The 19,105-nt window shown below is 36.3% G+C and overlaps 1 protein-coding gene across 1 annotated transcript in view; it reads right to left on the bottom strand.

The window, feature by feature from the left end:
- Positions 1–6,933: 6,933 nt before the first annotated feature.
- The window catches only part of PRLR (prolactin receptor), a 126,539-nt gene continuing 114,367 nt past the window's right edge, over positions 6,934–19,105 (bottom strand). Inside the window, exons 6-14 of the mRNA XM_054283373.1 lie at positions 18,454–18,620; positions 17,502–17,643; positions 15,378–15,510; positions 13,980–14,149; positions 12,555–12,724; positions 11,481–11,625; positions 10,561–10,660; positions 9,518–9,587; positions 6,934–8,897 (exon numbers count right to left, since the gene is read on the bottom strand). Coding sequence (XP_054139348.1) covers positions 7,887–8,897; positions 9,518–9,587; positions 10,561–10,660; positions 11,481–11,625; positions 12,555–12,724; positions 13,980–14,149; positions 15,378–15,510; positions 17,502–17,643; positions 18,454–18,620 — 2,108 coding nt within the window. The 3' untranslated portion in view covers positions 6,934–7,886. The remainder of the gene's footprint in view (positions 8,898–9,517; positions 9,588–10,560; positions 10,661–11,480; positions 11,626–12,554; positions 12,725–13,979; positions 14,150–15,377; positions 15,511–17,501; positions 17,644–18,453; positions 18,621–19,105) is intronic.

Here is a 19,105-nt window from a genome sequence, read left to right as displayed (position 1 = left end):
GCAGTGAGAGGTATTTCACATTGCTTTTGGTGACCTCGCCTGCTCCTAAGACAGAAGACTGACCCCGGGTAGCTGGGGGGGCAGCCCTAGTTTTGCAGGAAAACTGCCCAATATTGGTGCAAAGTGTCAGAGATGAATACCCTCTAGTAACCAGGGCAGTGCCTACACACTTTAGGACTCTCCCAGCCCTCAATCTTTCTTGATCAAACTTTACCTTTGCTAAACAAGTCCCTGATTTTCAATGATAAATATGATTTAAATCAACATGAAGAGCCATAAAGAAACATAAAAGTTGTAACCAGGCACGTGAGTCATCTGTGTTACCTTGCTCAATTACTTAGTGCACCAAAATTGGTTAAATATCTATTATTGAGCTTTCTCCATGGAAAACAGCAGAATCCTGCCCCACAGAATGTCTTGGATGCCTGGATTTTCCTTTTTCTTTCTGTACATTATATAGTCGAAATGTTGCACATCATGAAGAAATACAGAATCTTGGAATTTTATTCACGAACTTTTATTAAACTGAAATGCGAACACCATTGCAAAGAGATTTTACAATGACAAAAGATCAAAAAATTCATCAGAAAGCTACAGACCTCATAACAATATTGATCTTACAAGTGAAAACACCAACAGATTTTAGTAAAGCCAGCACTTTCAATATTAAGAACTTAAAAAATGTATTTGAAAGCATTTTCTTTTAGATACACTTAGAAACAATGAAGAATTCCTGAGCAACTACTTTTATACCAGTATTCTCCAAAGAATGTACATACAATATATGAAATCTGATTCTTACAACTTCTTGCATTTTAGAAATTTACCAAAAAAAATTTGGATCTGGTTCATAGAATAATTGTGCTTAAAGTCATTCTGTTGCTACAGTAATGACACTGCAATAACCTCTCATGTTCCACATTGCACACAAATTTTGAAACTGAAGTGGAAAAAATGCCTAGCTTGTATTGCAAATCTACCAACACAATGGTTTATGCAAATGGAAATAAATTTGCTCTAAGTACTGGGTCATCTCTTTCTCTGCTGACAATATACTGTTTATTCTGAAAATTATTCAGAAGGTGTAATTTTCATTTCTTTGAGAGTCTGCTGGCACAATTAAAGGCAAGGGAGATTCCACAGACTTTTACCCTCACTTAGTAGCACATCAGAATTTTGAACAAATATGATTAGTTTATGATTAACACGTCTTTTCTGGGCTGTACTTTTTCATAATAGCGCCCTCAGTGCTGCTATATCTTACGCAATGACTAAAACATACACAGAAACAAAAGATTTCAGAAGCCAAGATAGTGCTGAGTATCTCTGAGCAATATAACACATATATAAGAATTGATAGTTATATTATAACAGATGAACTGTTTTTGTAGTCAGAATAGAAAAAATTACTTTCCAAAATTAAAAACAGACAACACTAAGGCTGCCCAGGAGCTCTTTCTAAGTATAGCTGAGCAGTAGTTTCCTCTCCCTTTTGGAATGAAAAACAAAGGGATGAGAATTAAGAGTAGTCTACAGCATTATGAATATTTAAAAAAAATGTGATACGACATCATTATAGTTCTGTCTGTAGAAAAATCTGCCTTCTTCTAGACATGTATAGATTTGCATCCTACTGAAGGAAAATTTTCTACAAGTCACTTCTACAATGATTTTCAACATCCTCTAAAAATTCTACTCAGTGCTACAAGTCTCTGAAACTAATGACTGCACGAACTGAAATGAAATCTTTCAATTTTTATTGATGTGAAAATGAGGTGAAGGTACTCAGCAGCTCACAAAAATAGATCCAAAAGCAGCATTGTTAAAAAAAATAGTTAAATAATGTCAAGATCCAAGACAAGCAGCATCACCGAGTAGAAAAGGACAAAAAACCTTCCAAAAAGAGGAATATATAAAAAAACGACCTTTTTATATCTAACTGCTCTATGCACCAACATCTTGAGTATAAGATCAGCTCTTAGCATATCAGCATTCTAAGAGACCACACAACTAATGCAGGTATTTTTCTTAACTACTTCCAACAGATATAATAGTGCCTCTTAAAAATGTAATATATTGAAGAGATGTATTTTAAACCTAACTTGGTAATTTTCAGAATTTATTACCAAGACAGAGACTTTCCGACTAAGGAAAGTATTAACAGATACATTGTCACAGGTACAAACTGAAACAATGCCCAGAAATGCCAAGAGGCTGCTTAGTAATATCCCCAAAGTGTTTTTTCTCTTGGAACTTCTAGGTCATTGAATTATATATACTAAATAAAAACAGAACAATGCTTAAGGATGGTAGAAATATGTGTCGGACAATGTAAATGGATAAATAAATCTCACCTGTATATCTGTGTGAAAAACAGAAGATTGTTTATAAAAGCAGTTTGGTGCATTTTATTTCTCTTGATTTTTTCCCTTAGGAATGTAGGAAATACAGTGTCAGATCAGATGCTGAGCCTGATTCTTCAAGTTTTGTTTTTGCCTGGGACCAATGTCAGATAGGTGGAAGAAAAATCCTGTAACTGGCAGAAAAAGAATGACCACTTCTCATGTATAGGACTTTTTCTGCTCATATGAAACAGCTGATCCATCATAGCCGATTTCAGCATTTTGCCAACCATAAGGTTTTACTGTTTTTGTGGACTATACCAGGTAGCTGTGCACATTCCCACTTTTGATATTAAAATATTTTCTTCTCTTCCTTTTTGCCCCCTCAGTAACTCATTTATCACTCCTCTCAGTTCTGCTAGTGCTCACGTTTTACTGTCTATTCTCATATTTGATTCTTTCCCTTCCATTTTCCCGTCTTCCCCCCTGCTTTTCAGTTGTAGTCAAAATGCATTTTTCCCTCATCATCTACCATGTAGCATCCCACAGTGACTGTACTTCTTTTCTGTTCTGTCACATGCAGCAGTCTTGTCCCTCTCCCTGTCACTTAGTGGTGAACTCGGCAGGACCAGGTTAACATCTAGACTCTATGACCTTATAGGTTGTTTCCAACCTAAACTGGTATATGCTTCTATGATATTTAAGCTCTTTATATCCCCATGTATTATGTATTTATTTCTATTTTTCTGCTTGACATACACCAGAAAAATGAAGAAAATCCCTGATTTGTTTCAAAATGGTTTTCAAGGCTGAGCCACAAGGTTATTAAAATTGGTATAATTCAGTCCATCTTTCCACACCCACAGGAACTGGAGCCTGATTTTAGTGTGACTGTTTGAGATAGCTGAGAGCAGGGTTTTCCATTTTTACTCATTTAGAGACAGAACTGGAAGGTTTGCTTCCTAGGAACTCAGTTGAAAACAGGTAATTCTAAATAGCAATTATTGACAAATACCAAGTTCCATAGCTGAGATCCAGAATGAAAGCACCTCTGGAAAATTGGCTCGATCAGTCCCAGTGACCTGGAAATACAAATAGTGGCAAAAAACTTTTCAGGTCAGGAATGAGACTGATGCTTGACTGCCCATCTGGGCACCAAGGATATTCTTACAAAGTGGAATGTTCTTTAGTTTGTTTTTTCCCCCCCCATATTAAAAACATTTAATTTTGCTACACATCTAGAATATTCCATCTTCATACTACCACTGCCACGCAAGTGATGATTCCATGACAAGCTGTTTGTTAGCAAAAATATTTTGAATTTATAAATAAAATTTTTAAATTCTTGATAGATTGAGTCACAAATTTGCACACAAAGCAAAATGCTTTTTCTTGTTTGCCTTTTAAAGGGAGCAAAAAAAAACCTCTGAGGTAGCAATTATTTGAGAATGTGATGCCTGATCTCATGATGCTTTTTTCACTTCATTTGTCTTTATGGCTTTGTAGAAGATGTCTGATGTCTATCAAGTGGCTTACAGGACTTCAGTTTCCTTGCACAACACCTTCAGATCAGTTGATAGTTGCCATGAAATTACGAAATACACTTGCAGGCTTCATGATGTAAACCCCACATAAATAATGCTTCAGAAAGCACAAAAAAATTCTGCTTATTCATTTTGAACACCGGCTGCTACTACACTTTGGATACTTGAATGACATTTAAAGCAGCTGTCTATTTTTCAGCCATTTAAACATAGACACACAGACAGATATACTACAGAATTCACTGGTTTGACATAAATCATCATTACATATTTGTTTTACAGTTTGTTCCATAAACACATATATCCTTTTACTAATATTATATCAGGTTAATTCACTGCATTAAAAAAAAAAACTTTGTAGTTACATAGTATCATAAAGATCAAACCTAAAGTCCTCATCATGTGTGATACTGATCTTTGTGAGCACGTGCCAATTCATTAGTTTGTATTTCTTCTAAAGCCTGAAATATTACACAGAAATATTAAAATTGTACAGCCAATATGTCTCTGCTAAAAAAAAATCTAGTAAACAACTGTATGGTAAGGAATCATATTTGCCAATACTGAAGAAAAAATGTTAATAAAATTAGTCTGAATCAGAAGGAAAGGTAATTAAATAAAATATATATGTACAATTTTAGGAATTTTGTAAAACTAATTATGAAGAAGAGTCTTTATGCTACCTTTTAGGGCTTTTATGCTATTACAAAGTAGTTCACACTATAAATGACATGGATAACTTTGACATTGAAAAGATCATTCACATTCTTGAAATAATTATTCCAAGCAAAAAATTTGACAAACTGTGCAAGAATTAGAGGGGTAAATTCTGTTCATCCCTCTGGATATCAAAGGAGGTATCAAGAGCCTGTTTTTCCCCACTGGTGTGCCATAATCTTTTATTGATTGACTCTGTAGAACTGCTGCAAAAACTCATGTACTTCCTAATGAAAAGCTTAAAGGCCTGCAAGAAAAATATTGTAGCAAACAGAAAAAAATTATTTGAAAATTCAAAGGACCAAATACTTAGCTGAAGGTTATTTTGATTCTACAGAACACTAGTATTTTATTTTTTTAATGTACTTTGAGATGTTTAGGGTCACTTTCAGAAGCTCTGCCACTGAGAGGAACAAGCAAATCCAAGGGAAAACTATTCTATCTGCACATTTGTTCAGCTTCAAGAATTAAATATATTTATGACAATGTGCTCAAATTACATTTAGCTAGGAAATCCCCCAACACTTCAAAGCAGCAAGCTAATGCCCCTTTTCCACTGTAACTGACTTTCCCTTTTCACAGGGAGACATGATGATTTGGCATATTGAGACATTCATCAGCAAAGGTGGGAGATGCTCAACACCACACAAAGTAATTTAGGCTACAACTATTTTACAGTTTCAGTATTCATTTATGACAAAGCAGAGAGACTCCTTGACTTTCCTTTTTTGTGGATTATTGGAGGCACACATACCTACAGTTAGGCAGGATGAGTCATACACTTAAAATCTGCTAACTGTTGTGTCTGTTTGCTTCAGGTGAGAAGTAACTTCAGGTAAAAGATACGGTGGGAACAGCCTGTTACTGTCATACATCTGGGTAGTCCCTGTGTTCTAACCTTAGTAATCTACCCTATAAGGAACATCTTTAGGCTCTAGGCTTGATGAGATACTACAGCTTCTGTGCATTACTAGATACATCCCAGAAGGCCTGTAGCAACATATCTTTATGCACATCACTAGGTGTAGGAAATAGCACAGATAGAGCTATCTGTGTAACGAAACAGGAATGTGTCTGATCCTGTTAGCTCTGTTAGATTCAGTCAGAAAACTGAAGAGTTAATAAGACATTGTCAGACACAGTGTGTTGTCAGCTTACACACACATTCCTCATATCTCAAGAGTTGCAGTACTTCTAGCATCTCTAGAAATATTTAAGGTATACTACAGACAGAGTATCTATGGTAAAATTGTTCAATTAACTATAACTGTGTTTTATGTTTGATACCTGGAGTAGCCCCTTCATGTCTTTAAATGTCTTCATGTGTTAAATAAGTGGTTGAATTAGGAATCTAGGATGCCTTCCCCCACCTTCAGCAGAGCATCCAGACTGCTCTGATCAGCCCCTGGAATTGGGCAGCTGCCTGTACAGAGGACGGGCTCTAAATCTGATGCCACCCTAATGTTACAGTCTACACTACTACATATGTTTATAGACACACAGATGATTAGTTAAGTTTTAACGCCCTGTCTGTGCAAAGGCTAGGTGCTTCTACCAACCTATGCTTGAGCAGTTCCAGGGCTTTGAACGTAAAGGGTGAGAATCTGATTTGCTGAATTAGATATGGCCTTCTGGGACCTTCAAAATCTGAAATTCTCTTTTGTCTGGCTCTGCAACAAGTACCTGATACTGCAGAAAGGCTTGCTCAGTGCATAAAATCATAAAAATACGGAGAAAAGTAAAGCTGTTCAGGAAGAAGACTCAAAAGAGAGCCCATCTATCAAATACACTCCCCTCCACAGGTACAGGATCATTACCTCATCTCAAGTTTCCAGTTTCCCCTGAAGCTAGAGATGCTGCCTAAATACTTGGTCCACTTTTAGCCAGTCATCATATGATCATACTTTCCTGGAGTCAATTAAACTTTTGTTTCAAGAAGGAAGGCCAGAGCAACTTTGCAGCCACTACAGCATAATTTTGATTCTGTCTTCAGTTACATGGGATATAATGGACCCTTGCTGTTCCACTGCTACTCTGGGAAAACATGACCAGCCCAAATACATGGACTCCTCATTCCCACTGCTTTTTCAGTGGAGGTCTGAATCAGACCTTGGAGGCTGATTCCAAAACTTTTGTTCATAAATTCATTATGAAAAATATTACTTCAAATTTTACTACCAGGGTCAGAGAAAAGTGCAGGATACAGGAGAGCCCCATGTCATTTACAATTGGCATCACAGTACAAATCCAAAGGGAAAGAACCTTGGGTCTCAAAACCTAAACTCTATCTTAATTATATAATTACAGGTAATAAAAAACCTGTGAAACAAATAATTTACAATTCAAACAGTAATATATCTGTAATATATTAGAAATATAGTTTAAAAATGTCTCCATATTCTTATTTAGTATAAAGCTTTATTTTATGCTTTGTATAGAAATTATAGCATTACTTGTTACTGCCTCAGCAGAAGGAAAGAGAAAAGTTCCTCGGCAGTTAAATAGCACTGGGCAATTAAAAAATATTTTATTTTGCTCTTTTTTGGTAATAGAAAAATAGCCTTTAAAAATATGTAGTTAAACATATGGGCTTATATTAAAGTAAAATTGTGTATTATATACAGTAAGGCAGTATATCATATATTATCCTGCTTTCTTCAATTTGGTTTGTCTGGACTAGGATATGAATCGGATGCAGCTTTCTGTCACATTGAAACTAAACAAAAATATATTTAGAATAATTTGTTATTTTACTGCCATTTGTAGAATACATTTGCTTTTGTATATGATTTGTCATGTACAAGAGCTCCTTTTTCTCAAGGATTGAGAAGAAAGATAAGGAAAACAATGCAGTGTCAGAATGCATTCAGAAGAAAACACATTGTAGGTAAGAATACAGTTGTGCAATGATTTATCTAATGGAGGAGCTGCTCAGACTGCTATGGTTTGCTGACTCACCCATAACAATTTTCATCTTTTTGAATCTGTGTTATTTCCTCAGGCTTCATCAACCAACAGAAGCTCTGCAGAACTGAATAATTATTTTACAGTGCATTTTTCATGATAGACAAGACCCATTTCATCATTTCCCTGTGACAGAAATGTGTGCTAGTGATCCAGGATTTACGTCCATGACTATTACCTCGACTCACAGATTATTTTATTACCTGTACAATGCACATAGGAGGATAGGCTTTTGGAGGCTAGGCTTTTCTAAAGAGCTGTTTGCTATGTGATTTTGTTTTACTATGTGTAACTACTAAGTATGTGCTGTACTAAAAGGTTATTTAAAGGAGGGCATAAAGGAAGATGGATCCATGTAGTCTGATCCACTGGTGTCTCTTCTGGAGTCACTTGGAGTTGTCGTGCTGTAGCTCGTATTCTTCTCAGCTTGACTTTGCTGAGGGTTCTGAGATGTTTCTGCTACAGGTTCTTGAGATACGGGTGTGTTCTGACTGCGCTGATCTGGCAATAGTACTAAAATGTGATGGTCCACAACTGTTGAGACCTTGGTATATTCTTTGCTGGTTCCTGGAACAGTGCATTTTTTGGTCTTTTCATTGTTTTCTTTATGTTTCAGTAATAGTGTTGGTTCCTCATCTTGTCTGACTTTATGAACTTCTACATAGTCCATTAGTTTAGGATTCAGGAAAGGTGACTTGTTACTATGTTCATTTTGTCTGACCTGCACTGTGGTTTGGTCAGTTTTGGAATACTCCATCTCGTTTATCTTTTCCAGGTCATCATACACAGTTTCAGCAATAGGATATAGCGATTGATGACTTTCTTCATTTCCCACCAAAATTGGTGAAGTGTTCACATTTGTGGTGTTCAGTGTTATCCTGAATGCCTCCACAGTGCTGTGGTAGGCAAACATAGCAGCCTGATTACTGGGTAACTGAGCTGCCAGCCATGTGCACGACTTTATACTCTCACAAGGGAGTGTTTTCTGTTCTGAGGTCGAGGCCGCACACCGAGTGTCCCAGCTCCCTTTCCCCCCTTTCTTTTCTTTAGCTCGTACATCTTGTGTTTGAAGAGCAGATGGAAGGCTGCGGGATTCCCTGCACTTCACAGGGAGGAGAGAAGGGCTATCACAGCTCCCTCGGCCTGAGTCACTGTCTGTTTCCTTGAGAATAATTTTTGTATTTTTACTTGGAGTGTCATGACTTGGCATGAGCTGCTGATCCTCACTGTCCTCTACCTCCAGATATTCTATCAGTAGTTCTTCGCAGTCTGATGTTGGAGGGAAACCATGGCAACCAAGAGCACTCAGTAATTCTTCAGATTTTCCTGTCTGAAGGTATAATGAAGAGGATATAATTTTTCATTGTCAACCTTAGGGATTATATGACTAGAACAATTGTGAACAGTCTACATATTTGATGCAAAAACACTACAACAGTTACATCGCTAGACCTAAACCTGATTTCTACTGCTGCAGAAAATATTGAAAGAAGGGAAGAATAATTCCTGAATTTCCTCAGTGGGGAGACAAACCTAAAATTCATGTTGTAATGTGGGAGGAGCAGGGAGCTTTTGGCAGGTATAGGTCTCCTGAGTTTAACAAGAAAGAAATGGAGGAGAACTGCAGTGTACACATGTCTTGCCTCTGCAGCATAGCAAAAGACGATGAAGAGCATCTTCCATAAGAACTACTAAGAAGTTCACAGAGGCATTTTCTTATGCCCCAAGGAACAGGGCAGTCACAAACCCTGTTCTTAAACTCCTGTTGCAAGTGAAAGACAAAACTCTGACTCACACATATCCTTCACATATATAACTGGAAATTGTTGCCTATTTCCAACATTGAGTAACTGAAGCAGTTTTACACGTTACTGTGGTAACTGTTTGCTAGTACATAAGTTGGAAAAGCAGGTTATGGTGAATTCTTTTGTTGTTGGCTGTGATACTCACCTCCAGCAGATGTGTATCTATGCCTTTTATCTTTGGTCCTGGAACTGGTGGCAGGATAAAGGCCATCATTCTAAAAAAAAATCCGGAGCAAACATACCAGCTGTAAATACAGACACTAGCTCACTATTTGTTCTCCCACTTCCTCAGAATATGACTGAGATTTTAAACACTTCTCCCATATCTTATATGTCCCAGTTGGACCTCTGTCTCCTGTCTGCCTCTCAAGCTGTGCTGACAAATTGACAAATCCAGTTACAGCTCATACTTAGATGAATTATAAAAAACACAGTAGATGAATTATAAAACAACTTAGATGAATTTTAAAAACACACTAGCAATACAAAAGTTATTTAACTAGAAAAGTAAAATTACTAATGTCCTTTTAATTGTCATCTGTCTCTTAACCTCCAGTTCTCTAATACCATTGTAAATTCACCACTGCCCAAGAAAGAGTGAAGTGAGGCACAGCTCAGGAGGGCTCGTGGGGCTGTCTGTGCATGTTTGACTGTCACCTGACTACTGCTAAACAGGATGGCTTTTCCAACCACAGTTTCCATCCCTTTCTTCTACTCAGCCAGTATTTTTGTCGGACTTGTACAAAAGCAATAATCTTTGCAACACCTTTCTCTTTCAAATTTGACTGAAATTAACCAGGATTCTAAGAAATTATTTGGGAAATTGATAGAGAGGCTGGCAGAGAGACAATCTCATAATATAACCTTGTTTACTTTAGGAAATTATGACAAAACCCAAAAGCATGTCTCCTACAGAACAGGGATACTCCAAGTAATGTTTGATGAATATTACATGACTAACCAAGATTAGTCAGATCTAACAGAGCTGTCTCTAACTGAGAATTTAGCCTGGTTTCCATAAGAAGCAGGAACACTGTTTTATCAGTTGCAAATTAAGTCAAATACTTATAACTAATAGTTTATAAGCTAAAGTAAATGCTAGAGGATATTGAATCAAATATTAAAGTCTATTTTTGAAAAGTTTTCTCTGATCTTGGACTCCATGCAATTGTGGAATTGGTGGCTTACCTGTAGCCTTTCATAATCATTATCCAGCTCATGATTAAACATATAAGAGATGACAGGACACCAACGATGATCCACACAACCATATCTTTTACTCTAAAGTCTAAGAAAAAACAGAATTATTCAAGGACACACATCTAGCATATGTCAGCATGCCAAAAAAACCTCACAAATTACTTTTATTTTAAAAATTGGCCTAAACTGCCAGATTTATTATCAAACAGAGGCCTTCAGCAGCACAGACAGATCTCAACAATCCCTGTAATATCAAATAATGAATATAATTTTTACTAATGGTACTGCACAGGAAATAAACTGTCTTGGAAAAATCATACAAAAATGCATGGAAAGGAAAATTTTGTCACAGCCAATTATACAGATTGGGTTCAAATCCAGTTGTACTAAACCTGTAGTCATTGCATTATTAAATACATATCATACAATTAATTAAATGCTGGGTAAAGTGACCTAGGATTACATATTTTGAAGGATTTTTATTGTAATGTAACACTTTTTATACTGAAGTGGTTATTTCATATTAATTCCAGATAAAGAGTAATGAAGAGCTGTTACTGTCTGAAGGCAGTTGCTCTTTGTTGTCTCTGTCACAGTTTTAATGCAGTTGCCAATGTTCTTTTAATTAAAAACTACCATAAAGGGAACAAATGAGGCAACAGACAGAAAGGACATGGTTTAAATAAGCAAAGAAATTATTCAACCTCTTAACTCTATCATAAAGTAATGAAGGGGAAAGGTATCTGGATATGGTGCAGAGATGATAAAGATTTGGTTACCTTAGCAATGATGTTCTTATCTATCCTAGGGAAAATAAGGGATCTGCATGGATGCCACAAACAGCTAACAAAAAATATAACATTAACTTGCATGTAATAACAATTACAGAAGGGATGCCGGCCACTCACCAGTAGGGATCTCAATATACATTTCTGGGCTCCACTCACTCCACAGTCCATGGTGGTCTGGTTTGCAGTGAATCTGTACAATGTACCTCTTTCCAGGATTTAAACTGAACATTTTGCATTGTGTTTGCTGTCCAACAAAAATAGTCTGGAAATAAAATAAATGTCACAGCTAAGGTTTTGGTAATCAAGATGGGAATATAGAATGATTCTGGATATCTTTTCCTAATAATTGTTGAGTAGGCATGGAATAATGGTACATTAATTTTATTTCTATAGTTTAGCTTTCTAGGAGGTGGGAATGACTCTGACTCTGGTGCAAATTAAACTGCTGTATAAAAACACATCATGAATTTATGGCAAATAGGTGAGGAGCTGTGGTAATGGTAGGAACTGCAATGGTGACAGGAAGAGGAGGAGGCAGAGATTAATGAGGGAGGAAGAAAACAGAGATGGAGAAAGAAAATTCAGAGAGGAAGAGGGAATGTGGAGTTGTGGAAATGCACAGGGTAATAAAAAGTAGGTCTTGCAATGGCCAGAGGGAAGTGCAGTGGGAGGGGGAAGGCAGGAGGAGATACAGAGGTGGTTTGGAAGTTCTGCAGACAAGAAGGGCATGGAGTCAAATACCAACAGCTGGAGTCTTTAATTTACCAGTCAGCTGTTTAAGTTGTAGATCCATAAAAGATTATTATTGTTGTGTGGCCACTACAGTTATATCTAATGGTTATTTATATAAATTTAAATTATTTACGTAATGCCACTGAGGCTTTCTGTTATCTAAGAAGTACCTGTGATTAAGAACAAATTATCATGAAAGAAACATGACTAAATGAGAAGGAACAATTTAAACTACAATGCCTATATGATTAATAAATAATGACCAAAATTAAAAACAAATACTTAATCACCTGCTATTGAACAGCAGCATCTGAGATACCAGCAGGAAATCACAGGTCACACAAGCACTTTTGAAAAAATTATGAACTATTTAGAGTGTCTGCTTCAGGCATGGGACCTGGCTGACAAAATCTAGCCGGTCAGAAAATATTATCTAGCAAAAACTTGTAAAATATTTACCTCCCATTCCTCTCCTTCTTCAGGCTTTAGTCGCAATTCATATTCAAGGGTAAGCCATCCAGATCTGACATCAGCCTGTGGGGGTGGAGACCACGTCAGGACCAGATACGGTTTTCTCTTTATTGACTTTTTTAATTCCAGGGTTATATTCACAGGAGGATCTGGCTGTACTGTTGAAACAAAAGAACTGTCAATAAGAATCTAAGTGACTTTCCTCCTTGCAGCTTAGGTAGAAATATAAAATGATGTGAGTGAATAGTTGCCACCTCCATTGGGTCTGGTAATTTAGAACTGCTACTGGAATATAGAAATCAAGAGTTTTCAGATAAATTAAGTATGGATTTAGGAATTTTAACATCCCCCCCCCCCCCCCCCGAATAGTAGTAAGTATATTAAACTCATGTTGAGATTTGCCTTAAGCATTTCTCATCAAAAATATTATTTTTTCATTTCCATTTATTGTTACTTTTCCCCACAAATGTATTTTGAAGTTAACATATTTGATGTTATGTTTTGAAAGTTGTGTTCCACTATAATCTTATCAAAGCTTGGCATAAATATTTAGGAACACTGAAAACATGGATGCAGCTAATGAAACTTGTTTCCTCCATCTTTTACATTCAGAAAACACAGCCACCTGATCCCTATACTTCTAAGTAAGGATACTTAAAAGTAAACCAAAACAGCATATTAAAGCTCTGTCTGTATTTCAAAAATAAACCAAAACAGAACACAGGAGTCAGACTTGCATCTCCCTCAGTTAAGAGGTAGAGCTTCTGCATATTGTGCATATATTTTACCACTGTCTGATCAAAGATTCACTGGGTCATTGCACTGAAGTAAAGTATAAAGCCATTTCTCCAGCAGCCTTTTTCCAGTTGCCAGACTCCTGGCAGCCAGATCCTTGACAACAAAATGGTTATCAAGGATAATGTTCCGTTCCCTTAGATAAAACCCTAATTACTTGTCCACAGTCACTCTGTAGAAAAAGTCTTACAAAAAGACTATCAGTATACTGCTATAAAAAGCACTAATGCAGCTTCTCTTGGGTCTGGAAACTATTTTAGGTAATCAGATTTAAATATTATTACTTAAAAGATCAAATTGATTTCTGTTGCTTATACCGTGGAAAAAAGATTTTAGATGGATGATGTTTCTTAGGGTTTGACTACAAGAAATATGGAAAACCAATAAATATTTATCTGAACATAATTTTAAAGCTTATAACATTTTTGGCTTCTTCAGAAAATAAGATGGTAAAGGGATGAATATTGATTTGTTATTACACTAAGGAATATCTTATTTGTATATGTTTTAAACTTGAATATAATACTACATACAAGGAGAGCTGGAATTAAAATTCTTGTGTCAAAACCCATGATTCTGAATAATTTGGTTCCACAGAAACTACTTTTTAACTCTTACCTATGTAAGTCACATCCACATAATGAGGATCAGAGACATTACTTCCCATTTCATTAGTTGCCCTCACAGTAATATTGTATATGGTCCAGAAAGAGGTGTGCTTTTTATCGAAGTAGCACGAATTGGGGCCTGCAGTTTTGTAATCTGGACATTCATAAACTTTTTCTTCTCTGAAATGAAAGAATCCCAGTGATTAGGTTACACAGACTGCAACACCTGATTTTGGTTACTTGTACTTCAGCATTATTTAGGGCTGGATCTGACTTTTCACACTTGGCAATGTGAAGAAAATCAGAAAACTGCTTCCAGACTAAAGAGCCATTGGACAGTCCCAGAGACTGTGCTAAGCGTTTTCCCCACGAAGTAAACATCAGAAAGCCTGAAGCATTTAGGCTATTGCAGATGCAGCTGTGGGCTAGTACAGCACAGCTCTTCATTCTCTGAAAGACACTGTTCACTACACGGCCCAGAGCCCTTGCACATTTCAGAGACTGAGTAGAAGTGATTGCTGAAGTCTTCTAACCTATCTATTAAAAATTATGTATTTCCAATGTTCATCTCACACTTACAGGAATTCTGCATATTACACTAATATGCTTTGAGAATTTACTTGGTCTTTCATCTCTTGACCATTAAAAAAAAAAATCTACTTTGTACTCTCCTTCACATCCATACCCAAGCTTCCCAAAGTCAGAGGAGGGGTAGGAGAGAAATTTTAGTACTAAGTCTTTGTTTTCATGCTCTTTCTAGATGTACAGTAACAAAAGAAAAAGCTGTGGATGTGGACCTCTTACTCTGCCATACCTGGCTGGACCAGTATCTGTCTTTTTACACTAAGAGTGGGCTCTCAGCAGAGAGTTACAGAGTTTAGCATCTATTTAGGTAATTGCAAAGTAGAGCAGTACTAGGTGAACTAAAAAGGACCAAAAAAGGTTCACAAGACTTATTGATTCTTTCTTTAAAATGAATGTTTATCACTTTATCGGAGTTCCAAGGAAAGGTTACTACAGAAACTAGGAAACATTCACGCCTTATGAATGCTAGTGCAAAACAAGCCTTATCAGAAGATAAAAATTTTAGTATCTGCTAATTTTGGAAAGTTTCATTTCTAAGACTGCGTAGTTGAAGAGTTTTAGGACTGTGCAGTTGCACTGTTCACTAACGTGCTGTTGATGAGCAATGAAAAGACAGAATTCACAGTAATTGTGTACCTGCCATTATAAAGAGACCAAGATTTAATGTTTCAATCTTAGACATGTTGCTGCTTTACTGTGATGCCATAACATGGACAAAACCATGGACTATAGAAAATGGCATCTCCCAAAATAAGAAACCAATGAGGACTGATTTTCCAGGTCCTTCCAACAAAACACTGAATAACTACACAGCACTTATTACCCCTCTTTGCTGTAAAGCAAAGTGTGTTTGGTCAAGAGTCCCCCAGCTGAAGCAGGTTTCCACCAACAAGTAAATGTTTCTTTTTCAGGAGAACGGCACTTTATTATTATAGGCTTTTCGGGAGGTAACTTTTCTGTAAGAGATAAAGAAATGAACTAATTAGTAAGTTTAATCCATTAGGTCCACCTTGAATTTGCAAAGTAAAGTCAAACAGAGAACAGGAAAATAGAAAAACAGGAAAACAGAAAAACAAGAACAGGAAAAAAGAAAAACTCGCTTTGTAGTGGCACAGGAAAGGAGGGACCATTTGCTGCTTAGGGCAACAACTTGCTACTTTCATCTGGATTCAGAATTCTCTCTCACTGCAACTGCACTGAAGAACAGTTTTAGTTTTCTGCCTGTGCCTTTCTTCCGCCCCAAAATCTAATAAGGAATGTTGAAATACAGTCATAGCAGGCTCTACAGAGTTATTTAAAATACACTCTACCATCCAATCTATTTTCTATGGTGTTCTGGTTTCAGCAAGCATAATTTCTTCTCAGTAACTGGTATAGTGCTAAGGTTTGGATACAGTATGAGAATAATTTTCATAATAAAGGGATATTTTGCACTAAGTCATGTTTATCCTAAACCAAGGGCACCTTTTTGTGTCTCCTGCACCATCAGTGAAGAGCTACAAAATAGAAAAAAAATGTTGGGAGTGACTACAGATAGATACGTGACCTGACCAAAGGTCACCTGTTCCACAGAACATCACCTCCAGCATACAAATTTGGGAGTTACCCAGAACCAGTGCTCATCAGGATTCAGAAATGCAGCCTGGCATTTATCAGCATTGGGTGAGAAAATATATTGTCCAGAATTTTTTTTCCCTTTTTTATCACCACCACCATCATCATCATCATCATCATCATCATCAATCATCTACAATTATTATTATTATTATTATTATTACATTTTACTTTGTCTTAATGATTGAACTGTTCTTATCCCAACCCACAGATTTTACCTTTGATTCTTCCCTTCATTCCACCACGGTGATATATAAGTGGGCAGCTGTGTGACGGTTTGTTGCCAGCTGGGCTTAAACCACTACATACAAAACAAATATTTTTTCCAAAAGATGTGTTTAAAGATTATTCTGTTTGTTTGAAAGGAATGCTGTCATTTTCTTTTTTGATTTTAGGTAAAAAGGAAGAATGTAAATGTATGTCTATTTGTTGGCATTCTTGCCAGTAATTTTCTTCTGAAGTACTCAAAATATACAAAGAGGCACGTCTCATATTTCACTGTAATGTTTTTATGTTCAGTACTCAGGCTACTTGCATGATTGCTCCTGAGCAAGTTTTTATAGTTTCAAGAACAGCACTTAAGAATTGGGCAGAGAAAAATGCTTGAATTTTGAATGGGATGATGCTCATCAAAACCCCGAGGTGATTAAAACTTTTGCAGTTGTGTATTTGTGGCAAAAATATTCCTATTACATCAATAATATATATTTTCTACTATGTACAGCAGAGAGATTGATTTTCAAAATTTATAATTGCCTAAGGCAGATCTGAAAATGGGACATTTAAAAAATATTTTTCTATTAAGAGTACTTCAACAATATCCATGTCAAATAATGAATAATACAACTACTAACTGAAGAAGTTTTGAGTTTAAAGTGTCTTGCAACAAGATATGATGTCATACATGTTTAATGTGTCTACTCAAATTCAGTAAAACACAGATAGTGACTTCCATGTGATAATATCTGTAAGAGCCATCAGGGCTTTCTGTCCGGGCTCTTATACAAAAAACATTACCTGATATTTATAGCTACAGATAAAATCAACATGGTTTTTAAATAAAGGGATAGGGACAATAAATTATTTAGGCATGTCTGTATCAGAAGTGACTTCCTAGTAAATCCCACCTTGTTCATCATAGCTAGTTTCAGCAGAGGGTCCTGACCAGAACAACAAGATTAACAAAGCAATTACACAGGAAGTATGGTAAAATGCACTGAGCACTACAAAGTACCCATGTGAGAGGCCAGGTTTTCAGGATTGTCATTTAAGCACCTTCACAGCATTGAACCTGCCACACTTTAAAAGCAATTTACAACAATCATCCACTCACCTTTGGGGATCTGAATGCTTCTTTCTGAGCTCCACTCGCTCCATTCTCCGAGGTCTAGCATGCAACGCACCTGAACAACGTATTTCACCCCAGCTTTCAGGCTGCTCACCTCATAGTGCGTCTGCATTCCTACAGATACTGTCTGTAAAAGAAAATGGACTGGGAAAATAATAAAGAATTGGAACACTTCAACGAATAAACCATAAAGGAACAGGCATGAGGTACTGACTTCTGAAAGTCAGGGATTTAAGTTGGCTATTTATAAGATATCAATTACCAAGAAGCAAAAGTAGTGATTTAGCAGAAAAAAATCACTGCTGATTCTGATATTCAAGAAAATATTAAACTGCAGACTTCCTGATATGCCATCAGATCCATAATGCAAAGAGCATTACAAGTAGTCCAGCCTACATACAAACCCCGAAATACTTCTCAGTGGCTTTAAGTGACTTTCTCAGACTCTTCTAATTTCTCCTCAGAACAATTTGAAAATGCATAGCATTCTCCATCATTAAGCAGCAACAAGCTAAGCAGCATTTAGGACACATGACTATAAGTTTAAGAATGACATTTTATCCTGAAAATTCAGCTGTACCACTACTGAAGCTGATTCCTAGAAATTTGGCAACAGGTGGGGAATGTCAATGGAATGGTTAAACGTGAGTGGGCCACAACAGAATTTCTGAGGGGCAGGTTGCCTCCAAGTGATCATGTTGAAGAGGATGATGAAAACTGGGTTTTGTCATACATAACATTAGGATGACTATGTAAATATATTGAATTTCACAGACCACTCCAGTAATTTTCTTTATTTAATCAGATCTGGTAACAATAATTTTTCTATTCTTACATTTTTATAGGACCAATTAAACTGAGACAAGAGAATTCACTTGAATAGAGCATTTATAATAATGAACAGATCACTTATAAAATAAATATATTCTTTCCTTACCTCCCACTCTTCCTTTTCCTCAGGCTTTAGTCGTAGCTCATAGTGATACATATGAGAATTAGAGCTGGCATCAGCTAATGCGGGTGGAGACCATTTTGCCCAAAGGTATGACAGGTTAGCAGATGTGTTTGTTTCTAGAGAAAGGTTCACAGGAGCATCTGGCTGAACTGTATAAATGAATGAAAAGTGTGCTATTTAATTTTCTCTCAGAAAAAACCACCTCCTTTATATTTTGTATGTCATCATATTATTTTCAGATATTTCAGCACTGTAAAAGAATAATAAAGAAGCCTTTCATTTTTCCTTTTTCTTCAATAAGTTTAACTAGCTCCTGATTTCCAACAGTATCAGCAAATCTTAAACTTTATTCTGAATTTGTCAGGCTAAGGAAATACAAATCATAATTTTATAAGGCCACTCCTGGAAAACTAGAATGTCAGCTATTTCATAGCCAGAAAAACTAAGTATATTATAATTAAAATGATATATTATATGTGTGAGGAAACAAGATTGGAGTCAGGAATATCAAGTTCTACAAAAAGCCTGCATAATGCTCAGGAAATTATTTTTACCCTTTCAAGACTGCAATGCCAGCAGTTAAAAAGATTTTTTACATTTGAAGTATTTGGTAGTTTAACCTAATTTGAAAATT

The sequence above is a fragment of the Melozone crissalis genome, unplaced genomic scaffold (genome assembly GCF_028551555.1).
Source record: "Melozone crissalis strain CALT ecotype California unplaced genomic scaffold, PUWL_Pcris_2 ptg000036l_1, whole genome shotgun sequence".
In the NCBI taxonomy this organism is placed as follows: domain Eukaryota; kingdom Metazoa; phylum Chordata; class Aves; order Passeriformes; family Passerellidae; genus Melozone; species Melozone crissalis.
This window is presented reverse-complemented; position numbering and strand designations above follow the sequence as displayed.